Source organism: Ischnura elegans, chromosome 11, assembly GCF_921293095.1.
Source record: "Ischnura elegans chromosome 11, ioIscEleg1.1, whole genome shotgun sequence".
Taxonomy (NCBI): domain Eukaryota; kingdom Metazoa; phylum Arthropoda; class Insecta; order Odonata; family Coenagrionidae; genus Ischnura; species Ischnura elegans.
In genome coordinates, this window is record NC_060256.1 from 88,374,195 (window position 1) to 88,397,732 (window position 23,538).

General features: G+C 37.4%; 1 protein-coding gene and 1 long non-coding RNA gene across 3 annotated transcripts in view; one reads left to right on the forward strand and one right to left on the reverse strand.

The window, feature by feature from the left end:
* Window positions 1–11,237: 11,237 nt before the first annotated feature.
* Window positions 11,238–13,170, reverse strand: LOC124168082. Its single transcript, XR_006866836.1, has 2 exons — window positions 13,013–13,170; window positions 11,238–11,430 (listed from the first exon to the last, which is right to left on the reverse strand). It is a non-coding gene; the product is annotated as an uncharacterized LOC124168082 (long non-coding RNA).
* Window positions 13,171–18,470: 5,300 nt separating this feature from the next.
* Window positions 18,471–23,538, forward strand: part of LOC124167886 — a 38,192-nt gene continuing 33,124 nt past the window's right edge. For both annotated transcript variants that reach the window (XM_046545944.1, XM_046545945.1), the window contains exons 1-3: window positions 18,471–18,705; window positions 19,697–19,814; window positions 22,177–22,362. In XM_046545944.1, the coding sequence (XP_046401900.1) occupies window positions 18,689–18,705; window positions 19,697–19,814; window positions 22,177–22,362 (321 nt within the window). In that variant the 5' untranslated portion in view covers window positions 18,471–18,688. The remainder of the gene's footprint in view (window positions 18,706–19,696; window positions 19,815–22,176; window positions 22,363–23,538) is intronic.

The following is a 23,538-nucleotide window of genomic DNA, read 5'->3' on the forward strand; positions in this document are numbered from 1 at the left end:
TTTAGTTTCCCTTATTGGGAGTATTGGGAGCTATCCATAAGTGTGAAACGCTGAACCTGTGCCATCCATTTTTCAAAGAACCATAAAAATTCAATTTATAGATTTTTTTCTATTTTCTAGCGTTAAAAATTGAAAGGAGCTTACGCATGACAGAGAATGCTTTGTGATCAATAAATTTGCAGAAATGAATTCATGAAGCACCATCCTTAGGGGCAAAAAGGATGTGAAACAAATATAGGAATTGAGCAAAGAAATGGCGATGGAAATAAAATAAAAAAAAAGTAACAGAGCACGGTCCAGTGGAACAACAAAAGGTAATGCGGTACACGAAGCGTCGCGTCGCCAGCGAACGGTCCTTTTCCCAAATGGAAAACACCTCTTCGGGCTCGCGCGCAACTGCGTTTCTTTTTTTTCTCTCTCTCTGTTGCAACTCCCACATCGCCCACCCGCGGCGCTCTTGTTAGTCATCAGGGCCGGTCGGTCGGTCGCTCCTCCACGTGGACGCATGGGATGTTAGTTAAATCAACGCGACACCGACCCTTCGTACACACAAACACACCAACGCCATCCCGCGGGACGGGACGGAATGATGAGGAGCGACGTTGAGGGAGTGCTTATCGAAATGGAACCGGTCCGTTAGTTTTTTGTTTTTTTCTTTATTCCACGGAAAAGGACGCGGCAAATAGGACCCTGTGAATGTGTGCGAAAAAGGGATGGATACGCTGTACACACGCTTTCCAACGAGTTGAGTGCCTCGCAGCACTTCGTGGATAATTTAAAGGGCGTTTTTTTTCAGTGGCCCTTGCGCCGCACGCTTTACCTCGGAGGCGCGCAAACCGTTTGTTACTTGTTTGTTTTTCATTTTAACCCTCCCTCTCTCTCTCACCCGCTCACACTTTTATCCAAACCCCTCACGCGCAAACATCAAACTTTCCTCTTTTGGGCGATTTAAAAAAAACCGACACAGTGACCCACGGGCTCTAATCGCAAATCGATTTTCAGTCGATTAATCGAAGAATGAGATGAATAATTCCTTTCGCATTCCTTTATTTGAAAATACCTTATTTTTCCGAAAATATGGTAGCGGTCCAGTATGTGATTACAGCACCATTTCTTTCTTATTTTGTTCTCCTCACCCACCTTAAAACAGTTTTTGTGAAATTCCTTTCGAGACGTATATTTTACGTCAAACCGACACCAAATCACTAACCGATTTTCAGTCGCTTTATTGAAGATTCCTTTCAAAATACTTTATTTGAAAAATTGTTTTCCCAATAATATGGTGGCGTCCATAATATGATCACAGTGCCATTTCTTCGTTATTTTTCCTATACATCCTTCTTGAATTTTTCTATATTGCTCTGTAGATCTTTATTTCTGCGGTCAATATTTCGTTTAACTGACAGCAAATCACTCATCAATTTTCAAAGAATAATCAAATACTCAGATGCACCACTCGTTTCCGAATCCGAGTTCCGAGAATTTCAAAAAGAAAAATCTTGGGGAATTTCAATTAGTCCCAGCATACACTGTGTAGAAAAATTACTCAGGTTACCAACCGAGAGCTCATTTCGTTGGATACCGATATTTCAAGGGTCGAGTCTGCAAACGTATTCAGGGAAGAATTCTACGTTCCCATTCTAGCCTCAGCCTCGAGTCTCGGAGATTCATTTCAACTATGTTTCCACTGAAATAAATTACTGAAAAATGCGCCCCTATTAGAGTTTTAAGACCAGCCTCGGAGGAACGAAACTGTTTCGAAGTCTGAGACTTTTTCTCAAGATATGGGATACAAGTGTGTCCACTGGTAACAACTGGAGTCTCCGAGACTACCATTTCCACTTGAGACTTGACTCACGAGACTCAATCTTGAGACTTTTAGTCTCCAGTGCAATTCCATCGTACAAAACGGAGCGGTAGCCTACAAAACTAAGATCTTAAGAATTTGGCCTTGGTATTGACGACGCGCGGTTCACTGAGCCTGATCGCGTAGAGTAAATTAAGCAGTAAAGCAATACTCCCCCTCTCTCTACAGTACTAAATGTAACGGAAAAACATTTCCAATCGAAATAAACAACGTCCAAATAAACTTAATCCTCAGAATATGTCAACCAGACCATAATAAATAAAAAGGGGTGTTATGGAGGGCCAGATCATAGAGCCAAATGGCCAAAATCGCATATTTTTAATCGCATTTTTTCACGATGTTCCACCACCTAAAAATTATTTTTTCAATGCGCCAGCCGAAAGGTATTAAAAAACACCTCCAGGAAATGTTTTCTTCTTTTTGGCCCTCTCAAACATATGTTATGAAAACATGCGTTAGAAATTTTCAAATCAACGCCATATCTTCTTATGCCGCTCAAAGTTCTTGAAAACAATTGAAAATCTGCTCCGTTAAATAAGGTTTCAAATGCCGAAAACCGCATTAAAAAATATGCCTTCTTGACCGAGATATTAAAAAAAGAATGAAAATCGTATTTTAGATCTAGCCGGCCCTGGTGGGCATCTAGCGGGCTGGAAATGTGGGGAGGTTTGTCCTATTTGATCCCAAATCGCATACCCCAAGTACGGGAAAAATCCGGGAGGGGGGACTTTTCGCCTTCTTATCCGGCTATGCCCTTCACTGCATCTACCTATGAAAGATCAAGTATTCATTTCTCTCGGTCACACGTACAGGAGCCGAAATTCACTTTGTTTTGTACTAACCACGAGGTCATAACATGAGATTTCTCCAGAAATATAAGAGCACGATTTTAGCAGGGAGTATCCTGAATCTTTACAACCCAATAAACTTTTGTGCTCACCGGGTGGCCGAACACAGGGTGATTGCCCATTCGGCCTCGACTACCGTGAACCGGGTTTTGTCTCACCAAGGAATGCGTGGATTCCAAAGATCAATTCTCGATTCCACCAATTCTCAGGCACGGAAACGGAATTGACAATCAATCGCCTTAAGTTGATTCCGATTCCATCGACTCCACGAATATAAATATATTTATAATAGACCATAAGCTGGGGCATAAAGGCCGCCACAGACCAGAGGCAATCTCCACCGTACATTATTAAGTTAAATATTTATGCCTGAAACCGTTAAAGTGCTTATTATTTTATTTAAGATGAGCATATGTAATTATAATACTAATTCGCTATTTTTAATAAATACGCTTTATGGGCAACTTGATTGTCTTGTTATTTTATCTCCCCCACACGTCTCATGAATGTTTTGCAGTGTCTTGTACCAGATGATGGCTCAGTGAGCCGAAACGCGTTGTACGCATTAAAAAAATCTTATGAAAAAGTGCTACGATCTTTTATTTATTAAAATATGTCTAATTTCCACCAAATGAAGCATGAATCTGTTGAACTTATCTTACTTGTTATTATGAGTAAAAATCGATGTAATCGGAATCGGGAATCGATTTGAAAGAACTGGAATTGTTATCGGAAAAAAAGTGGAATCAAATAATCCCTTGTCTCAGCCAATATTCTTAAGCGCTTAGTTTGACAGCCTACCACTCCGTTTTGTTCGATTTAATCTCATAGTCATAGGATATTTGAAGGGACTCGCGTAGTCTATTGCTTTCCGCGGCCTAGTGGAGCCTTTTTCCCAAGACAGGAACATAGAGAGAAAAACCTCGTGGGATCTCAGATCGCAGATATATAACTTGATATTTTATTTCGAAGCCATCTATTTTAGGTTTTCACAACATTAACCCTAATCGAGCCCTAATCATCTGGGGAGTCAGATGTTTTCTGGGCAGTCACGGAGAGGAGTGAAACTTTAGATGGGTGGTCCTAGGACTGAGAGGTGGGGGATAGCGGGTTTTGGGAAATCTTTGACGTAGTTACTTTCCTACAGTTCTGACAACCGATGGTAGTTCCATCTCTTGGCGAAGATGCACACTGTGAGCCTATCGTGTTTAGTCTTAAACCTTGAGCAACCCAAGGTGGAAGGCGCGGTTGCAGGGCTCAGGCGACTGGAAAGTCTGGTGGCGCGTCTGGTTGCCTCGGCTAATAGGACTCATTTGATTCTATGCCCCACGACTGACCAGTTCCACCTGTGGCGCGTCCGGTTGCGCGTCTGGTTGCCTCGGCTAATAGGGGCCTAACCGAGCAATCATTTTTTTCATCCCATACGAACGCGCTCTCGTGCATATGTCAGATTGTGCAAGCACATATCACTATTCACGATGTATACTGATGAAAATGTTTTAGTACGAATACGAGTTGATTATTGATACTTTTCGGTAGACGACGAAATGTTACATGCCTTAGTATTTCTTTATGTCAACAGAAAAAAGAATCATGTTGGCCGTGTGACTGAACGGCAGCAATAATGCATGGAAGAGCCTCAATGGATTATTAATGTATACCTTAACGAACTAAAGCATACCCCGGCAATCCACTTGAACGTCTACGAATTAATCGTGGTGTGAGCTCAGTGACAATATCCATCGCTAATCCTCGAGATACGAAGAACAAAACTCTTAAATCCTCTTCCTGCATCTCGAAGGGATTGCGTAGACATTGCGTATCTGCCGCCGAAGTATGCGCATCTGTTGCCTCCATCGACGTTGATGCTCATGCAACAGTAGCGGAACTATGAAAAGAGCCTCCATTCTCCTTAATAAAAATGAATCGAAGGCTTGAACTTACGAAAGAAATATTAAATGCATCTGTTAACATTCCATACCGCACAGTACTTTTTACACAGCACCTTGTTTAGCGCAGTAACCATTAGTTCCACTCCAAATTGTAATGAACATTAAGTTGGGAGTATTTGACTTGTACATTCTAGTACATGCAAAAACATAAGATATTTGTCAAACCCTCATCGCAAGGTTTAACTTTTCACCAACTTCAATCGTAATAAAGGCGAATCAATTCAAATAGTACGCGGATGTCAGTTTAACGTTACGCATTTCTTTTGTTTATTTTTAATTCATTTTATTTATGGGAAGTGACAACATAAAATAGCCACCATTGTAATTATTTAATAATGTGCTACTAATAAACAATCATAGCGTAAATTCACTATGAAAATTTTAAGCGGATTGCCGCGACGAACCTACGACGGGCATTCTTGGCCGTGAATACTTTCACCGACGAGATAGTCAGAGTGACGTCAGTAAAAAGTTTCAGAATCGCTCCAGTGTAGTGACCGTCAATAAGTAGACAAAATCCGCTTGTGATAGCCATATGACATTTACAGAATCGAGCTGCTGTCTTGTTTTCGGCCAAAGTTCTACAGCTGGTAAAACAACCGAATAAAATTACAGAAACTTATAACTTAAAAAATCATCATTAACTAAATATTTCGGGCAATAGGGTAGTTTCCTTCATCAAAGGAAACGAAAGGCATTGATTGCGATTCGTTACCCACCATTAGTGTATTCATAAAAAAACAAATTATTTGGTTTTAGAAACCCCAATTTAGACGAATGGCAATGGTCAATTTTAACTGCATTTGAAAAAGGCCATATTGGCGCCCATGCGATGCCACTCCACGTGACGTCACAGGGACCTAGTTTCTATACGAGAGGATAGGAGTTTTACATCGTCTGAGATTACCAATGCATGCATGAGGCACAGAGCTCAGGGAAACATCTCTTAATAATCACCCATTAAAATTACCTAAGTTCGGAAAGTTTCCTTCGTTTGATAGGGGAATAATAATCCTTATTTAAGCCAAGCGCTACCTGCTAGCAGAGTACTCAGCAACCTGCTAGCAGCCTGCGTCGTATCAGCGCTCAAGCTTCGCCCCAAGGCCACCTCACATGCCGACAGCTGGAACCAGAAATACGTCACACGGAGTTTTCCCATCATTCCTACCTAGCCGTCGCGTTCTCGCGCGCTTGAAAATTTTCACTTTTCGTTTGATCGCGAAAAATAGATATCGAATAGATGGAAAATCGCGAAATAGATAGAAAATCTAAGAGCGTAAAATGCGTACTCCAGGAGTAATAATCTTTCGATTTAGGCAATCAGTTATGTGGGAAGCATAATGGAAGGGAAAAATTGATGGTTAAGTCCCCAGAGGATGACTAAGGGAGAAGAACCAGCTGGAGAGATCAAGAAGAGCCTGGGGAGGTATAAGAACTAGCTTGGGATAGGGAGAAATGGAAGGCTGCAGTATATCAATCTTAAGATTGCAATACTGCAATTGATAGTAAAGGCCTGGTTAAACGATACATTAACACGTACAAGTTAATGTACATTTGCATGAATGACTTTTGTGGACCGGAATGGAACATGCATGAATGCTAAATTAGAACAGGTTCTATTTTCTGTTCATGCTTTCGCAAAAGTTGGGTGGTTACACTGTGCATTTTCATGTTCACTCACGCTTTCATACATTTAGACATTAACTCGTATGGGTTAATGCATCCTGTAACCAGTCCTTAATACTATAGAAAGATAGCAATAAGGTAGCAAGATCTTCTGCGAGCAAGTGGCAAGTCAAAACTATCAGGCATATTCAGCATTTTATGTGATACCCATAGTGAGAAGCATTTAGCTTTGGTGTAGTTGAAAAATGATGAATAACAGATTTAAATAGGAAGAATGTTAAGTGAGTTATAAATGTTTCATGTTCTCTTAACTTTGGAGTTTCAAAAATTAATCAAAGTTAAAAGCTCTAATTTTGATTTAAAGTTAAAAGCTCTAATTTTGATTTTCATCTCAACAATGCTCGTCAAAAAATCAGTTGATTCAAATTTTGATAAAAATTAAGGAACAATGGTGGACTGGTAAAGCATTCTTGAGAACATTGGTGTAGATAAGAGTGGCAGCTGGCTTATCAAATTCTACACATGTCTCAAACTCATTAATAGAAAGCAGCCGATGGAGAAGCAGGATGGATGGCGATAGAGCGATCAAAAAAAATGAAAGAGCTCAAATTTTGCATGCTGCCCCCTTACTCAATTGACAAATAGCTATAAAAATATTTTCACAGAAGTTCAGATTGATACACGGCCACAAGAAGCCTCATGCAATTCAATGTTTTGTTAGGGTAGTGGCTTCTTGGAAGCCCATATTCCTTTGCATATTGCCATGCTTGATGGACCACAAGGATCTACCACCTAGCTCGGAGAACCTTGTTAAAATTGCCATAGAAATTGAGAAGATTGGAATAGGGTAGTTTCCTTCATTAAAGAAAATGAAAGGCATTGATTGCTATTCGTTACCCACCATTAGTATATTCATAATATACAAATTATTTGGTTTTAGAAATACCGGTTTAGACAAATGGCAACGGTCAATTTTATCCTCATTTGAAAAAGGCCAGATTGCCGCCCATGCGATGCCACTCCACATGACGTCACAGAGACCTAGTTTCTACACGAGAGGATAGGAGTTTTACATCGTCTGAGATTACCATTGCATGCATGAGGCACAGAGCTCAGGGAAACATGTCTTAATAATCACCTATTAAAACTGCCTAAGGTCCGAAAGTTTTCTTCGTTTGATAAGGTATGAATAAACCTTATTTAAGCCAAGCGCTACCAGCTAGCAGGGTACTCTGCTACCTGCTAGCATCCTGCGTCGTATCAGCGCTCAAAGCCTCGACTCAAGGTCACCTCACTTGTGGCAGCGGGAACCAGAGCGACGCTTTTCGCGCGCTTGAAAATTTTCACTTTTCATTTGATCGCGAAAAATAGATATCGTCATTTAAAAATCTAAAAGCGTGAAACACATACTCCAGGAGTAATAATCTTTCGATTTAGGCAATAAAAAAATAATAGGAAACCACCCTATTCAGCAATCTTTTGTCATGAACCTTAGTAAATTGCCATGGGAATCAAGGAAGCTGGATAGCGTAGTAGGAGAGCGGTCCATTGAGTTAAACTGGGTGGAGGAGTGGGGATAGATCACGGGACAGTTACATTACATCCCATTCTTCCACCCACTTGCCATTCCCAGGGGTGCATCTGGGAATTAAGGCTGGGGGGTTTTTAGGCGCAACTAATACTGCAGAGTATGGGGGTATGCAATACCCACCAGGATAAGCCAGAGGTGCAGGGGCCCTCCCCCAGAAAAAAATTAAGCTAAATGGTGAGTTTTATGTCTTTGAGGGATATTTTATTAATACTTACGCTATTCAATTATTAATAATAATCCAATTAAGTAAAATCAATTAAATTTAAAAATATCTCTGAACTCTGGGGGGGAGGATTTAACCCCAAACCCAACCCCCCTCCCCCCTCTTACAGTGCCACTGGTCATTCCTGCATCAATAGCAAACTCAATGGAACCCCTACCGCATTTGCCACAGAGGAGGTGACTGTTAGGAAGTCCTGTCAATTGGTCACATCTTTAGCCCTACGGCTGTGCCAAAAGCTTGAGCTATCCCAATCTGTGCCCAAAAATTTGCTTTGGAGGCCAGAGCCTTTTTTTCTGCCTACGGGGTCAGAGCAACTAAAAGACCCTCACAATCTCCACCTGATTCTTTTCCTGAGGGTCTGTGGGGAGGACCAACTAATGGATTATTGGACAATTTGGTAAAATTATTTCATCTAAAAAATATACAGAGATGGGGATTAACTGAAAGTAACTCAGTTACCACTAACACATACATTTCCAGACACCAGAATTTTTTACATGTAATAGTTACATTTGAAAAAATCTAACTATTACTTGTTATCTACTCACTGCTTTCTGAAAGTATAGCTGGACCGACTGGCATACGATAAGAACTTTATGTTAACTGACGTATTCCTATATACGTTTCTCTGCCAAAGTATCAACTAAAAGCAATGTGTTAAACTTGCATTTTAAGAAAACATACAATAGATCCTCCTGGGCCATAATATTGAATAGTCAAAAGATTTATTCCAATGAAAATTACCTCCATTCCCATTAGGTTACCAACAATAACTGTACGACTGCCTTAACAGGAATTAACTGGTAAAATGTATTACTTATTACTTAGAATGCAATAAGCAAAACTATAACTTTAAGAAAATATCATTCAAATGAAGAAAAATCTCCTGCATGAATCTCATAGGTAGTTTTCAACAGGTTTTACGAAAATTAACTGTAACAAAATGATGAGGATAAGATGGATAGACCAAGTAAGTAATGAACAACTCCTAAGAAGAGTAGGAGAGAAGAGAAGCCTCATGAAAACCTTAATAAGAAGACAGAGCAACCAGGCCACATCTTGGGATGCCGATTTACAAAAATATTGGGGGGCCCAAACCGGGGATCTTGCCCTGTGAAATTTTATAAGTAGTGAGTTTTAAGCATTTTAGAAGAGTCATATTTTCAACATTAGAACCCTGATAACTCAAATCTTGATATCTAGACACTCCGGGGAAAATCGACAAGCCTGACACATTTTTTCCTCACACCCATAACGAATTTTCGAGGGGGCTCAGGCCCCCTCAGGCACCATGGAGTCGGCGCAACTGTCTTGAGACATGATGGCCTGATGAAGACAATCGTTGAGGGACAAGCAGATGGCAAGAATGTAAAAGGGAGACCTCAAACACAATATATGGAACAGGAAAAGAAGGATGTGAGAGAAAAGAAATAGGCGAGAAAAGATTTGCTCACAGGAAAATTGAGTGGAGAGCTACGCCAAACCAATTTTAGGATTGTTGACCTATGATGGTGAGCTGTAACAGTATTAGCAACGATGTAGTTGCCTTTTGAAATTGTAACAGGTACTTGTAACTGAATATTAATTTGAAAAAATAACTCTAACTAAGAAGATTGAGAGGATAATCGAAGGACAGCCTAGAAACACTAAAGAATTGAATAAGCCCACTAACAAGCAAGTGAAGGACTAGCAATTGGGTAAGAAGGTAAGGTTTTCACATTGTCCCTCTCATAAAAGTCAGCCCTGATGGCAGCAGGGTAAATTCCTCACCTGCTAACCCTGGGGTGGCAGGTTTATGAGTCGCAGCTGAGAGGGTTTTTCACCACTCAGGAAGTGGTCATGTGTAAAATTGTTGCGGTTCAATCCCTGGAAAATCTACACATGGGCCATGCCTTCTATGATTCCACCATAGGAGAGCACAAAGGTCAAAAAGAGGTAAAAAAAAATAATTCTGAGGGCCAAAAACTCCTCACAATCCTGCATCGATCGTAACTATTTCCTTATAAAGTCTACCCATTCAGGTGTGACTGAGAGAAAGTTAGACATATGAAAATAAAATGTAATTTCACGTTTTCAGAGTTATTTTAAAGTGAACGAAGCATTTTGGCTCACAGTTTTAATGCTTATTTCCTTTTTGCATTGTGACCCAACCACACTCTTCTGGATGGTCAAAGAAGATTCTAAAGATCCCAAGTAGCAAAATCTTGTGTAAAATTATTTTAAAATATATTGCGAGAACATTTTGAAATGACTTTAACATTATTTTGAAAACATATTAGCTCTCCCTGTTTCAATGTTACAACCCTAGTATCACAATTTGTGTTCAGAGTATGCTCAAGGCATTTTCAACACATATGTAAGATGTGTTCAACATAATTTGAGCACATGCTGAGCATATGTAAATGTCTGGCAAGGCATATGCTCAACATATGTTCAACACAAGTTTTCAACATATGCTCAGCATGTTTTCCACACATGCTCAGCATATGTTTTTAACATATCCTCAGCATATTACCCACTTATGCTCAACATATGTTTTTAACATACGCTCAGCATATTACCCACTTATGCCCAACATATGTTTTTAACATATGCCCATCATTCTCCCACGGAAGGTGTACAAAGGGTTTACGAAGACAATCCAGAAAAGAGGATGGAGAGAGAAGGGCAAACAAGAGGTATGCAGTCATTATTACCTTTTTCCTGTGACGAAATTGTATGAGTAGGCAAGGGTGAAAGGTACATTAGGGTAATAGCGACTGCCTGCAAAACATTCATGTTGTCTAACCCTTCAACATCCTCTTTAGCCCTGTCATCGTACAGCTCTCACCAGCTCCACTGCACATGTGCATCTGAAAGCATTACACTCCACACTGCTAGATTACAACGTACGAAAGATTGAACAAACAAGGAAAAGGGCTAAGGCATGTTTTAGTGACATTAATAAGAATATTGATACATAGGTGGTATCATGAGCCACTAATGCTTTAGCCCAAATTATTTGTAATTATTAAAGTCTACTGCAACTTTATCCTTTGATGGAGCTCCTACGGAATATGTAATCAATTGGTAGATAATGGATTACATAGGATATAATAGGAAAATCAAGTATGACATAGTTCTGCAATTTGATAATGAAGTAGATTTATTCTAATAAAAAAATATAAGCATTTAACATTATCAACAAATATTTCAAGCCTATTCTTTTCCTTGATTTCTCTCAGTCTTCTTCAGGCAGCATGACCATCGTAGCCACTCCCCAGTTACCTCAAGAAAGGCACATTTATCAGCACTGCTAAACATAAGACAAGAGTGGAGAGCATCTGTAGATAAAAATAAACAGAAATCAATATTTATCCACTAAAAAAGCACTAAACAGCAAAAAATTATTACTTCTTTAACCTGAAAATGGTGAATATTGACATCTTTCATGAATGATAAATTAACATTAAGTAGCAAAATTTAAAATTTGCATGTGTCAGACTAAGGAGAGGAAGTAGCAGTAAGGGAAGTATTGCATCATAAGTTCACACAATATGTAATGTAACAGTTATTCATGTCAGCTAGTGTATATACATTGGTCTTAAATATCAATAATCCTACAATACATTTCCATGTAAGTCCATCATCATAATACAATTATTGAGTGCTAGATGAAGATAATACTCATAGATTAGTGAGGTCATGAACATTTTAAGACACCGATTCCTTTCCATGCAAGAGGGTGAAGTTCTTCAAAAAATAAAAATGTCATTTTTTTACATGACTAAACCGACATTTCTCATTAACAGATTTTGCATTGCTTAAAATATGTAATGAAATATGGAAAGCAAGAAAATTATGATGAACCTGAGAATATCATGTTTAACAGAACAAACGGTTCAATTGACAACATTAAATTTAATTCCACTATAATGTGGTGCCTTATATTCCATAAAAAATCGCTTAAGATACACATTATGTGACTTTGGTCTCTAATGTCCATGAAATTATAAATACCAATGGGCATATGGTGTATGTCTTGAAATCCGTGAAACCCAAGCAATATATATGCCAGATTTGGTTAGTATTTGAGGCACGAACCACAGGAATACTGTAGATACTGCAAATCAACTCGATTATTTTTGTCCCCTTACTTCTGAGTGAATCACCTTAGAGCTAAAGTAAATTTTTAGTAATCTGATGGAAAAACTAACGACAGTACGTATCATGCACACCTTTTGAGCCATCCCCATGGGTAACCTATGCAAATTCTTTGCTTCGTTCCCTCATCTCATAGTGCAACTGTGTTAACATGATTCCTAGTCGAGACTACTCATATTTCCTGTTAGCACTTCGCTGCGACAGTTATTCACAAAATAAGTTCGTTAATGATACTTGGTTACAAATTAGTTAATTATGCCTCAAAATGATACCATGAAAGGGAGGGGTAATTCATCATCCAGATTAGCATTCATGAAATGGTGCAGTTATCATAATTTTATGGCCTTGTTACAATATTAGCATGAACAAAAAAAAGAGTTTATGAATAGATTCACAAACGAAATTAGAACAGGCTCTAAGCCTTGACCAAGAATTTATTACTTCCTTCACATTTTATTGTGGCTATGATTGATTTTGATCGAACATTTTTGTACTCACTCGGTTACATGCATCATATTCGATCCAAGTATTTACATTGGGCAGGAATAACTTATTATGGCATTTACGACCACAATTCAGTTCATATATAGCCATTCAGAACTTTTACCATACCACACAAGAACAGTTAGAACTAAAATAGTAATATCATACATGCATCCGTTCATAAACAGCCATTGAGAACTTTTACGATATCACACAAGAACAGCTAGTATACTAATTGTAAAATAGTAATTTCATATATTTATCTACCAATGTACTTACATTTCATGTTTCTAGATGATTCCGAGGTAACTGGGCTCTCTCCTCTTGTAGAAAGTTAAAGTTTCCCAACGTACACAACGTGCGATTTGAGCAATGAAATCACAGCAACATGAACACACACAACAACGTCAACGCATGCGTCTCGCTCTTCAATTATTTTAAAAGCGTTAAAATTATGAATTGATATACCTACTTGAATTAGAATAAACTAGAACTAGATATATTCCTTTACATTAATTATAAAACTAGCATGCAGTATTCGAATCCTGATCGCTCATTTGTCGACGAAATATTTCTCAGAACGCATAGATATTTTCTTGAAAATATTCTCAACATATTTCGTTGAACACATGTGGAGCATATGTCTACGTGTATATGCTCAACATATTTCGTTGAACACATGTGGGGCATATGTCTACGTATATATGCTCAACATATTTCGTTGAACACATGTAGGGCATATGTCTACGTATATATGCTCAACATATTTCGTTGAACACATGTGGAGCATATTTCTATGAAAATATGCTCAACACATCGTCGAAACATATGCTGGAAATATGTCAAGCATATGTTGAAAACATGTGGTTTTAAACATCTGTTGAACATATTTTAAGCATATGCTCATGTTGTGTACAACACATATTTCCCTAAAATAATCTGAGCATATGCCCAACATTTCTTGTGCTACTAGGGAAATCTTTTTTTCATTATTTCGAAATGATTTTAACTTAGGTTTAAAATATGTCTAACTCTTGAAGGAGCTATGAATTATACTTTTTTAAATTGTTTTAAAATCCTGGTAACTAATTCAGCCTCCTTTTAAAATGATTAATTGTTATGTAAATATGATAAAAGTAAACATGTTTGAAATTACTAACTGTGCCAGAAACAGTAAAAAAAATTCTCCCACCTAATAATTATCCTACCCACATAATAGACAAGCATGCATGATTATTTCGAATGAAGTAGTACAAGCATCGTGAGAATAAAGGAATCTCCTTATCTGCGTGCTTTCACTGAATGGCCACCATCACCTGAGATATTCGCAAGTCAGATGTCCTTGATGAAATTATGAGACATTTGTAATCCTAGATGTCAGAAATTCAGGACTTATCCCTTTTTGCAACAAAGCACAAATTGAGAGTGTTTCCAGGCATTGCTTAATTGCATTCTCAGATCATTCAATGTCCATCTTTTGATGATATGCCTTCATTATGGGATATTTTCCCATAAATTCATTATTTTAAATTTCTAGAAATCTTATGGAAACCGCCAAAAAATACCATTTTGTGGATTTCAAGAAGTCCTAATAAAAACTAAATTTAAACTCACTTTTGAAAATAGGATTCAATTTTGGTAGAAAAAGTCTCCAAAATCATCTGTATTACTTGTTTTATGTATATAGCTACTTGTCAGTTATTCACATTCAACTCAAAGGAATGAGAATTTTTATACTGGTTTATTTTATCACATTGTCAAGACGATTATACGTACCAATGATTATTTATATGAATGTTTTAAAATGATTTCAAAATGATTACCTAATTATTTCAGAATTATGTTAAAATGCTTTAAAGTTATGTTGAAAATGATTTCAACATTACGTTAAAATGATTTCAACATTATGTTAAAATGATCAGATAATAATTATCAAATTATTTCAAAATGTGTGAAAAATAATTTAGAAATAAATAAATTAAAATAATGTTCACATAATAATTTTTCTGTGAAATTAAAAAAGGAACATTTTATGCAAAAAATAAGCCATTACTTCCTACATATCCATGTACATGTACTATCAACAAAATGAGATCAAACGGTACAAGACTTAAAAAGACCAACACCTAATAAATTATTTTAAAATTATTTGAAAATCTTGAAAAGTCATGAATTTAGCCATCTTATGATTATAACATATACTTATGATACGTTGATAGGCACATAAGATGATTTTAAAATTATTTGAAATAATTTTAAAATCATATTTCAATATTCTTTTGCTACTTGGGACGATATTTCGATGGTAAAAGAAACTGAGGAAAATACACCAAAAAGAATTTTTTCCCCCTGACACCATGATCCAAGGAAAATCCCTTTGAGTTGTTCAAAAAGAAATCATTAACATGTGGGATGAATGAAGGCATGTAAACAAAAATATAAACACAAAAGAAAACTAAACAAAGAAAAAGTTGTCCGAGAAGCATTGGGTACCATCAACCAGTAAAAATCTATTCACAGTAAGTGATGCTTCACCAATTTTCAGTATTTTGAAGATGACTTAGTTGATATTTTTAAGACATTTTAAAAAACAATCCTAATCTTCTCTGTTCATGAAGTAAATACATTGTGAATTAATTAATAATCACAGTGAAAAATGATTCAAGTAGGTATGTTCTTGAACTGCCAACCTAACAATTTAAAAATATTCTGGTTAACACCTTTTTCAGTCACTTTTTATCCATGGATGACCAAAGTAAAACCACTCACCATATGGTGACCTGTCTGACCTCTTATAGACGTCTTCATGACCTTTGCATTCTCCTTGGGCAGGGGAAAAATGGACCAGGGACAGAATTGTCAGATTCATAGTAATAATGTGAATAAAAGAAAGCATTTGGGCCCAAGGGAAGAGTTGAGCCTTGGAGAGCAGGTAGGAAGAGTCAATCTAACGTTTTTGTTAAGTTTTTATGCAGTCACTGGCACACTTGAACATACAGGTTTCTCACAGCTGAAGAGTTAAGCTAGGTGGACTCAGGCACAGTTCCAGCAAGCATGGGTCCCATCCCATTAACATTCTGGTTTTACACCAGCTTGGTAACAAATGGGAAGCTTTAGTAAAGGGAATGTTGGATGAAGATCTACCGGACCCAGATCTATGGATATATGATGGAGCCCTAAGATCCACAGTAAAGTCAAGGAAAGAAAACCTGAGGCATTTAAGGGCAAAGGTATTTAAACATTTCAATGTCATTAAATGAGAGTGACATACAGGTAATGCCGCATGGCGTAGTGGAGATTGCCCCGACGTTTCGTGACCGACTGCTGGTCACTTCTTCAAGGGAATGATGCTGGGATTTGGTTCTTGCTACCTTTTTATTTCAGGTGGGAGGGGTGGGTGGAGGGTGGGAGGAGTTGGGACTGGAGGGGGAAGATGACGAAATGTTGTGGATGACTGAGTTCCATGCACTTCTGATTCTCAATCCGGTATCTCTGATATAATAGGGTGCTTTCCTGTAATTATTTTATTGCCTAAATCGAAACACTATTACTCCTGGAGTACGTATTTCAAGCTTTTCGATTTTTTAATGACGATATCTATTTTTCGCTATTGAACGAAAAATGAAAATTTTCAAGCGCGCGAAAACGCAACGGCTAAGAATGAATGCTGGGAAAACTCCATGTGACGTCGTTCTGGTTCCCGCTGCCGCAAGTGAGGTGACCTTGAGGCGAGGCTTTGAGCGCTGATACGACGCAGGATGCTAGCAGGTAGCAGAGTACCCTGCTAGCTGGTAGCGCTTGGCTTAAATAAGGATTATTAATACCTTATCAAACGAAGGAAACTTTCTGAACTTAGGTATTTTTAATGTGTGATTATTAAGACATGTTTCCCTGAGCTCTGTGCGTCATGCATGCATTGGTAATCTCAGACGATGTAAAACTCATATCTACTCGTATAGAAACTAGGTCCCTGTGATGTCACGTGGAGTGGCATCGCATGGGCGCCAATCTGGCCTTTTTCAAATGAGGATAAAATTGACCATTGCCATTCGTCTAAACCGGTATTTTTAAAACCAAATAATTTGTATATTATGAATACACAATTGGTGGGTAACGAATCGCAATCGATGCCTTTCGTTTTCTTTGATGAAGGAAACTATCTTATTATTCTTGTTCCTTTTTATTTCTATGGCTTCATGGATGAGTCGGGCTTTAAAATGTTTTACCCTTGCGATGACTCTTGATTTTTCGAAATCGATCGTAGTGGCTTCGTGCTCTGCTATGGCAGACTTTGAAGAGTAACCCAGTTGAATGGCCCGCTTATGCTCTTCTAGTCGAGTTTGACCTCTTCAATCAAGAAATTTCACTGTCATTCTGGCCAATAAAAATATTCTCATCCTATGCTTAACATATGTTCAACACATTTTGCATGTGCTCCGCATCTGCTGAAAACAAATTTTGCTGCTAAGGACAACTGGTATCAATTAAAGCAACAGGCAAACTTATGCAATCCCAGTCAACAAAACAATTTTGGCCACAATGTGGCCATAGTGGGTTGTCCTTGTGGCCCCATAATGGTTTTGACCCCCGGCCATGTTATGACCAAAGTGTGGCCCGCCATAATGTGGCTAATGTATGAACAGTACACTTTCTTTATATCAATAGGAACAACCAACTTACATTTTAATAACTCACCAACAAACCCTTATCAATAACAACCGTATTATACTTATGTTTACAAATGTTTCGTTTGCCAATCTGCGGCCTTCCTGAGACGGTCCGAAGTGTGGCCATAGTTGCGCAAGTGTTTATTGGCAAGCCAAACTACAGCTTGCGGGATGACACCCACAGTCGGGCCATAATGCAACAAGCTGTGGCTAGCGATAGCTATAGTTGCCACAGGTAAACCACAACTCGGATCCATTGTGGCCATAATTGCTCTGTTGTGCGTCTGAGATAGCATCAGGTGATACCAAATGTAAAGTTTATATGCATTCTAAAATATAATTTCACCTCCAATGTAAGAACAAAGCATATCTACCTATAATATGTAATATTTTCAACCATCGTCAAACATAAAAAACATTTAAAAATATTTACAAAAAGATTTTTAATAAATACCCATAACTTTCTGTAGACATAAAGATATTAATTAAGACCTCATTCAACGCATGTTAACTATATTTAAGCATGTCTAAAATGTGCAAAATACGCAGATGTTATATATATGCGCTGTGATGCAAGGTAAAAGACTTAACTTACCAAAATTATAGCATAAATAAAAGGAAGGAAATAGCAATTGTGGGCCGGCATTGCTTAATACCATTGGCGTGTTTGATCGACGAAAGAATATTTCTACCAAAAATTTCTCATCCAGCTAAGCTTGAATTAAACATACCCCCAACCGAACTGCTTCCTCAATGGGGTCACTTCTCATCACAATTAATATGCACTCCAAGTTTTTAAGTGAAGTCCACCACACACGAAATAGTCTCCGAGGCCTTGGGCAGCGTAATAACAACTGAATACACGATCCAGAACAAGTTTAATGCCATTATTACGGTTTCTCCTTTTGAAAATTGAATACTACTACAATAAAGACTTTATTTGGAATCAGATATCCAAGAGGAGATGAATTCAATCAAATACAACCAATTCAATTTTTGAACTTGACAGCGCTAGCGCCAAGGCCATCCACCAGAGTAACAACAGCGCAACGAAAAGAGTAACGCGATTAATTGGGCGTTATAAACAGTTTCGTGAGACTGATGGAATGTGTGCCGTGGGTGTATATATTTGGCTGAATTGCGAAAGAATAATTGTTGATTTTGATGTTTGTTAAAAGTTGTGATGCCGGTGAGATGTTTTGTCCATCTGCATGTTTTTTAACGATGGAATAATCGAAATGTTAGAAGTATTGCATTCCGTAGTTGAAATCACCGAATTTTTTTCAACATGAAGAGGGATATCAGGTAATTATCTTTTATAAATATGTTCATTTTGAGCCCTTAGATTGTTTTAAGTCCATAGATTGGGATATTTGATTGGCCTTTTTTAATGATCGTATACGATGACTGAAAAAGTATTGAGTTGTTCCTAGGTCATGTATGTAACCAATGTTTAGATTATAGTACTGTTCAGTTATTTAGGTTGCTCTCAGTGTCATCATTTAAGCTTGATATTGCTGAAGTCTAAGGAAGTTTCTTGTTTGTGAGATTCGTTGAACTTCGTGTTTATATCCAATTGGAAATAATCTACTGACATTTGTGAGATAGGTTGAGCTCATACTTCCCTTGTGTCATAATTCCGTTCTCCTATGGGCAATGTTAATCGGTCGTTGCTTCCTCATTACCCACAGGCACATTAAAGAAGTTTTAAATGGAAATGTGTGCCCAAAAATCTATTTACGATTGGTAAAGTGGTCTGACACTAATTTTGTCATTGTGTGTCAATAATTGAAATCATTTTTAATTTTAGTGATGCACTGTGGAAGTCGATTGGAATCAATTCATCCAAATTATTTTCATAAATAATTTATAAAAAATTTTGTACGTTGTGGATCAGTTTTTAGGCCGAAAAAGGCCACTTACTGAGTGTGAATATTTTATGTAATATGTAGTTTTAAATTGGGTGCAATATGTTATTTTTCTGCAGTCAAATTAAATGCTGTACTTCATAGAGTCGACCCAGATTATGGTATCAGTTTGCGAACGATTTTGATTTCGGTGGCGGCGAGGTAAAGTCCTCGCCTTTCAAACCGAAGGTCGCGAGTTCGAGGCCAGCCGGGCTGGGGACCTTTTCTTAGGGCGTCGGATTTTGTGATCGTGTGGTTGTTAATTGTTGATATCCCCAATGTGATTACCGATATGTGGTGTTTACGGTGATGGAGATAGAAATTACAAAAATTCTCATCCATTTTAATGATTTGATGGACAAATGATAAAAACTCCTTTTTTTCCTCAGGTATATGAATTCGAGGGGATTAAGTAACCAGAATTCCGTGGAGGATTGGCTAGGGGGCTCAAACTTTATGCAGGATCCAATGGAAGCTGATAGCAATCCTAATTTTCCAAGTTCGCAGGTAAATTCATTAGTATGATACACAAACATTGATTAGGTGTCAAATTTTAGTGTCATGCAGTTGCTCAAAAATTATATTTCATTACTGTTCTCTGTAAGTCAGAAGTGCCCCAAGTGTGTCAATGATGAAGTTGCAATGGCAGAGGTATGAAAAGAGAAGAAATTGTAGTGGAATGAAGAAAATATTGTAATCATGTCCTCTGCATTGTGATAAAATTAAAAATCAAATTTCGGCTTACCATTGATCCCTCATTATTAAAAAAATTGGAAAAGAAAACAAACTGTAACTATTTGTTTTGCCTGCATTTGTTAATGAAAGTTAGACACCTGTGATGCATCCACAGCCTTAGACACCTACTGCATGCAAAAATGAGCTACTTCAACCGTGGGTGTAGGTTGAATTAAGATCAACCATGTCCTCAATAGTAGTGTGATGCAGTGAAGTTATAGTAATCGCATTACTGTTAATGATTACATCTTTGGTAATTTTTTACTTGTAATCGATGCATTTGAAATAAGCTATTTTTAATTTTAATCTATTCCAAAGGTCATGCAAGTAAGTTGTTACGTTTTAGTAATCAAGAGTGTAAGTTTAAATTCCATAGAGGCTGGTGATTGGAATGGATCATTTTACCATTCCTCCATATTCTTCCCAACTTTTTCTTTCCTAAGGTCTTAATCCTCCTTTTCCTCACTAAACACGCATGGATAAAGTATAGCTTCAAAATTCAGAGCCAATATTTAAAGGAAGGAAATGAATGATGGACTATCCATCATCTTTAGCATCCCCCTTCATAAAATCCCAGGCACTGATTTCATACTGTATGTTGATGATGTAAATGTTTTATTACCTTCTTCAACACTAAATTATTTATTTATGAACTCCAAACTATAAACTGGTGTCTTGATAATAAATTGAAGTAAAATGTTCAAAATTTACACATTATTTAGTTTGATAGAAAAGTAATCCACTTGAAAACATTTGAATTAGAACTAAAAAAAGTTCCATTGTGATCATTATCTTACTTAAACTTCTGGTTAGTTCTAAGTACAAAATTATCTTGCAAAATTAATATGTGAATGTAAGCCATTAAACTAAGCTCCATAACATATGTAAAATATGATTATAGAAGAATGCACAAGCTTTTGTAATTTTTCACAATCAAACTTTTATCAACCTGGATTTCAGCGGATGTACGTGATACCTTTAGTCAGAGGGTTATCTGTTGAAACCTAGGTCAGTGTAAGTTTGAATTAAGTGTGGAAAATTACAAAATTTTCCATTTTTTTCTATCATCATCAAAAATTCCACCAAATTAAACTTGAGTTTATTGTCAGTGTCAGTATAGTAGCAGTGGCGCCGACTCCATGGGGCCTGAGGGGGCCCGAGCCCCCTCAAAGATTCGTTTGGGGGGGCTGAGCCCCCTCAATAATTAAAGAAAATAATTAAGTAATATAATTCTTTGTGAAATCACAAAAATATATTGGTGATTTTTATTTCCCATGTTTGACAATAGTTACCTTTTAAAATATATTCAACAATGTGTTAAAACAAATAATTATAAGGTTAAGCAGGTTAACTGAATCAAGTGGTGTGAATCATGGTAGTGTTTTGGTGCTGCGACACACTTTTAATTTAACCTCTTCCCGGGGCAAGACCTACGATATGGGCCCCCCCAATATTTTTTATAAGTCGGCGCCCCTGTATAGTAGGTATATTCCATTCTGTATTTATTGTGTGCCATAAACATATTGTGTGTAAACATGTGGGGTGTACATTGTGTGAATCTACTATGCATTTTATTCATTAACCTATCATACTTTTTGTGATGTGTCTTATATCTTTTTGTTAGATCCTCTGAAAATAAAAATTAGTATTACATGTTATAAGCATGCACTGTAATTGAATCTTATTTCCTACCTTAGGCCCACGGAAAATTGGCCTTACGATCTATTATAAACTCCCATGTAAATTGAAAACCATCGATTCAAAAGTGCTGTTTAAAAATAATCAGAGAATTTTCCTTCTGGAGAAGGTGTACTTTTCAGTCAATGAGTGTCTTTTAGACACAATTTCAATTACTGGCTTCATTTTGTTACCCTTTCATGCAAGTATGTATTTATTATGCCCTACACTGCTATTCTTTCTTTTAATATTTTACAAGTCGGTTTAAGAATTATATATTCCATTGTTGATTTACCTTTTTGCCATAATAATGTTGTGTACCTATTGTAGTGAACCTTATACACTTTTAACAATAAAGGTTGCACTTTTTTAAATATCTTGATTGTAAGTGAATGATTAGACATGCCTTAGACTAAATAAATTATTATTATTGTATTATAATTGTTACTTGCTTAAGGATTGGGATCATTATGCTGCATGGAACACCAACGGACCTCATTACCCGGTTGATCCAAAGCGTTCACCGTTCCATACCGAGATGACTGCCCCCTCTCGCCTTGGTGGACACTACATGCCCTATGCCAACATGTGCCCCAGGCCTGATGGACCAGCCCCTAAACCAGGGGTGGAACCCTGGCACTATGTAAGTCTTTGGATTTGCCATCCACCTTAGATTCCTATTCTTTGCATTAAAATCATTGATTCCCAGCATTCACGTTGAAAAATTTCGAACCTTTTGTGTTAAGTGTGAATTTCACTATCATTCCTTTAAGGCAAAATTCTCTGCTATAGTAATACCTAATATAGTCTTTATTTCTGTATGGTCTTAGAGACATTGGAAGGCGTCAAATTAAAAATTATTCATGGCATTAAAGAGAAACATAAATAATTATTACATAAAAACACACAAAATTAACACATGACATACTTACATTCCTAAAAATTTACAGTTCATAGTATTCAGCAAGGCTATAAAAGGCATTCTCTAGAAGAAAAGACTTTAATTGCCTTTTAAATTTTATTAATTCATGGATTCTTTCAAGTTTAGTTGGCAGATGATTATAAATTTGAGCACAGGTAATATGTGGGTTAAATATCAATAAAAATATATGAGTTAAATCTCAATAGGCGATCATCCCTAATCTCGCGGGTGTCATGAGAGTGGAAGGAGCTATTTGGTCCAATTATATCACGATTTTCCTTAACAAAGGTGGAGCATTGCAGAATAGGGTGGTTTCCTATTATTTTTTTATTGCCTAAATCGAAAGATTATTACTCCTGAAGTACGAACAGCCCCCTCCAACTCCCGGCCGCTAGGTGGCCCCAAAAGCTTCCGTGCGAGGGAATCGCCGATAGATGGTGCTAGTGGGTGTTTGCGCGTCCAGCATTACGAAATTGCATTGAACCAAATACAATACTTGATCGCTGGAACAACGAATTTAAAATGCCTTTAACTGAATTGAACACTAAGAAGCGATTTAATAGCCTTTTAATTTCATTGACAGCCAGTTAGAAAGTCCATGTACAAAAAACATTGCCTTTAGAAGAAATTGAAAATGAGATGTTGTCGTCTGCTAGCAGTCGTATTTTATTAGCTCTACTTCATAAAAAAGAAGTTATTTGCGTCCTGATCATCATATATTTATCGCTAACGGCATACTGCCTGACATATAATTATCAAGGTACCGGCCCCAAAAAAAAATTGGCGATACAGACAATCGAGTCGGCGTTTCCTCCTCCAAGGAACTCCAGCGCAATTATTCTGAATGGGGAAATAAGTTTTGGCTGCAGAAATCTCCTTTAAACTCTCATTAGGTCA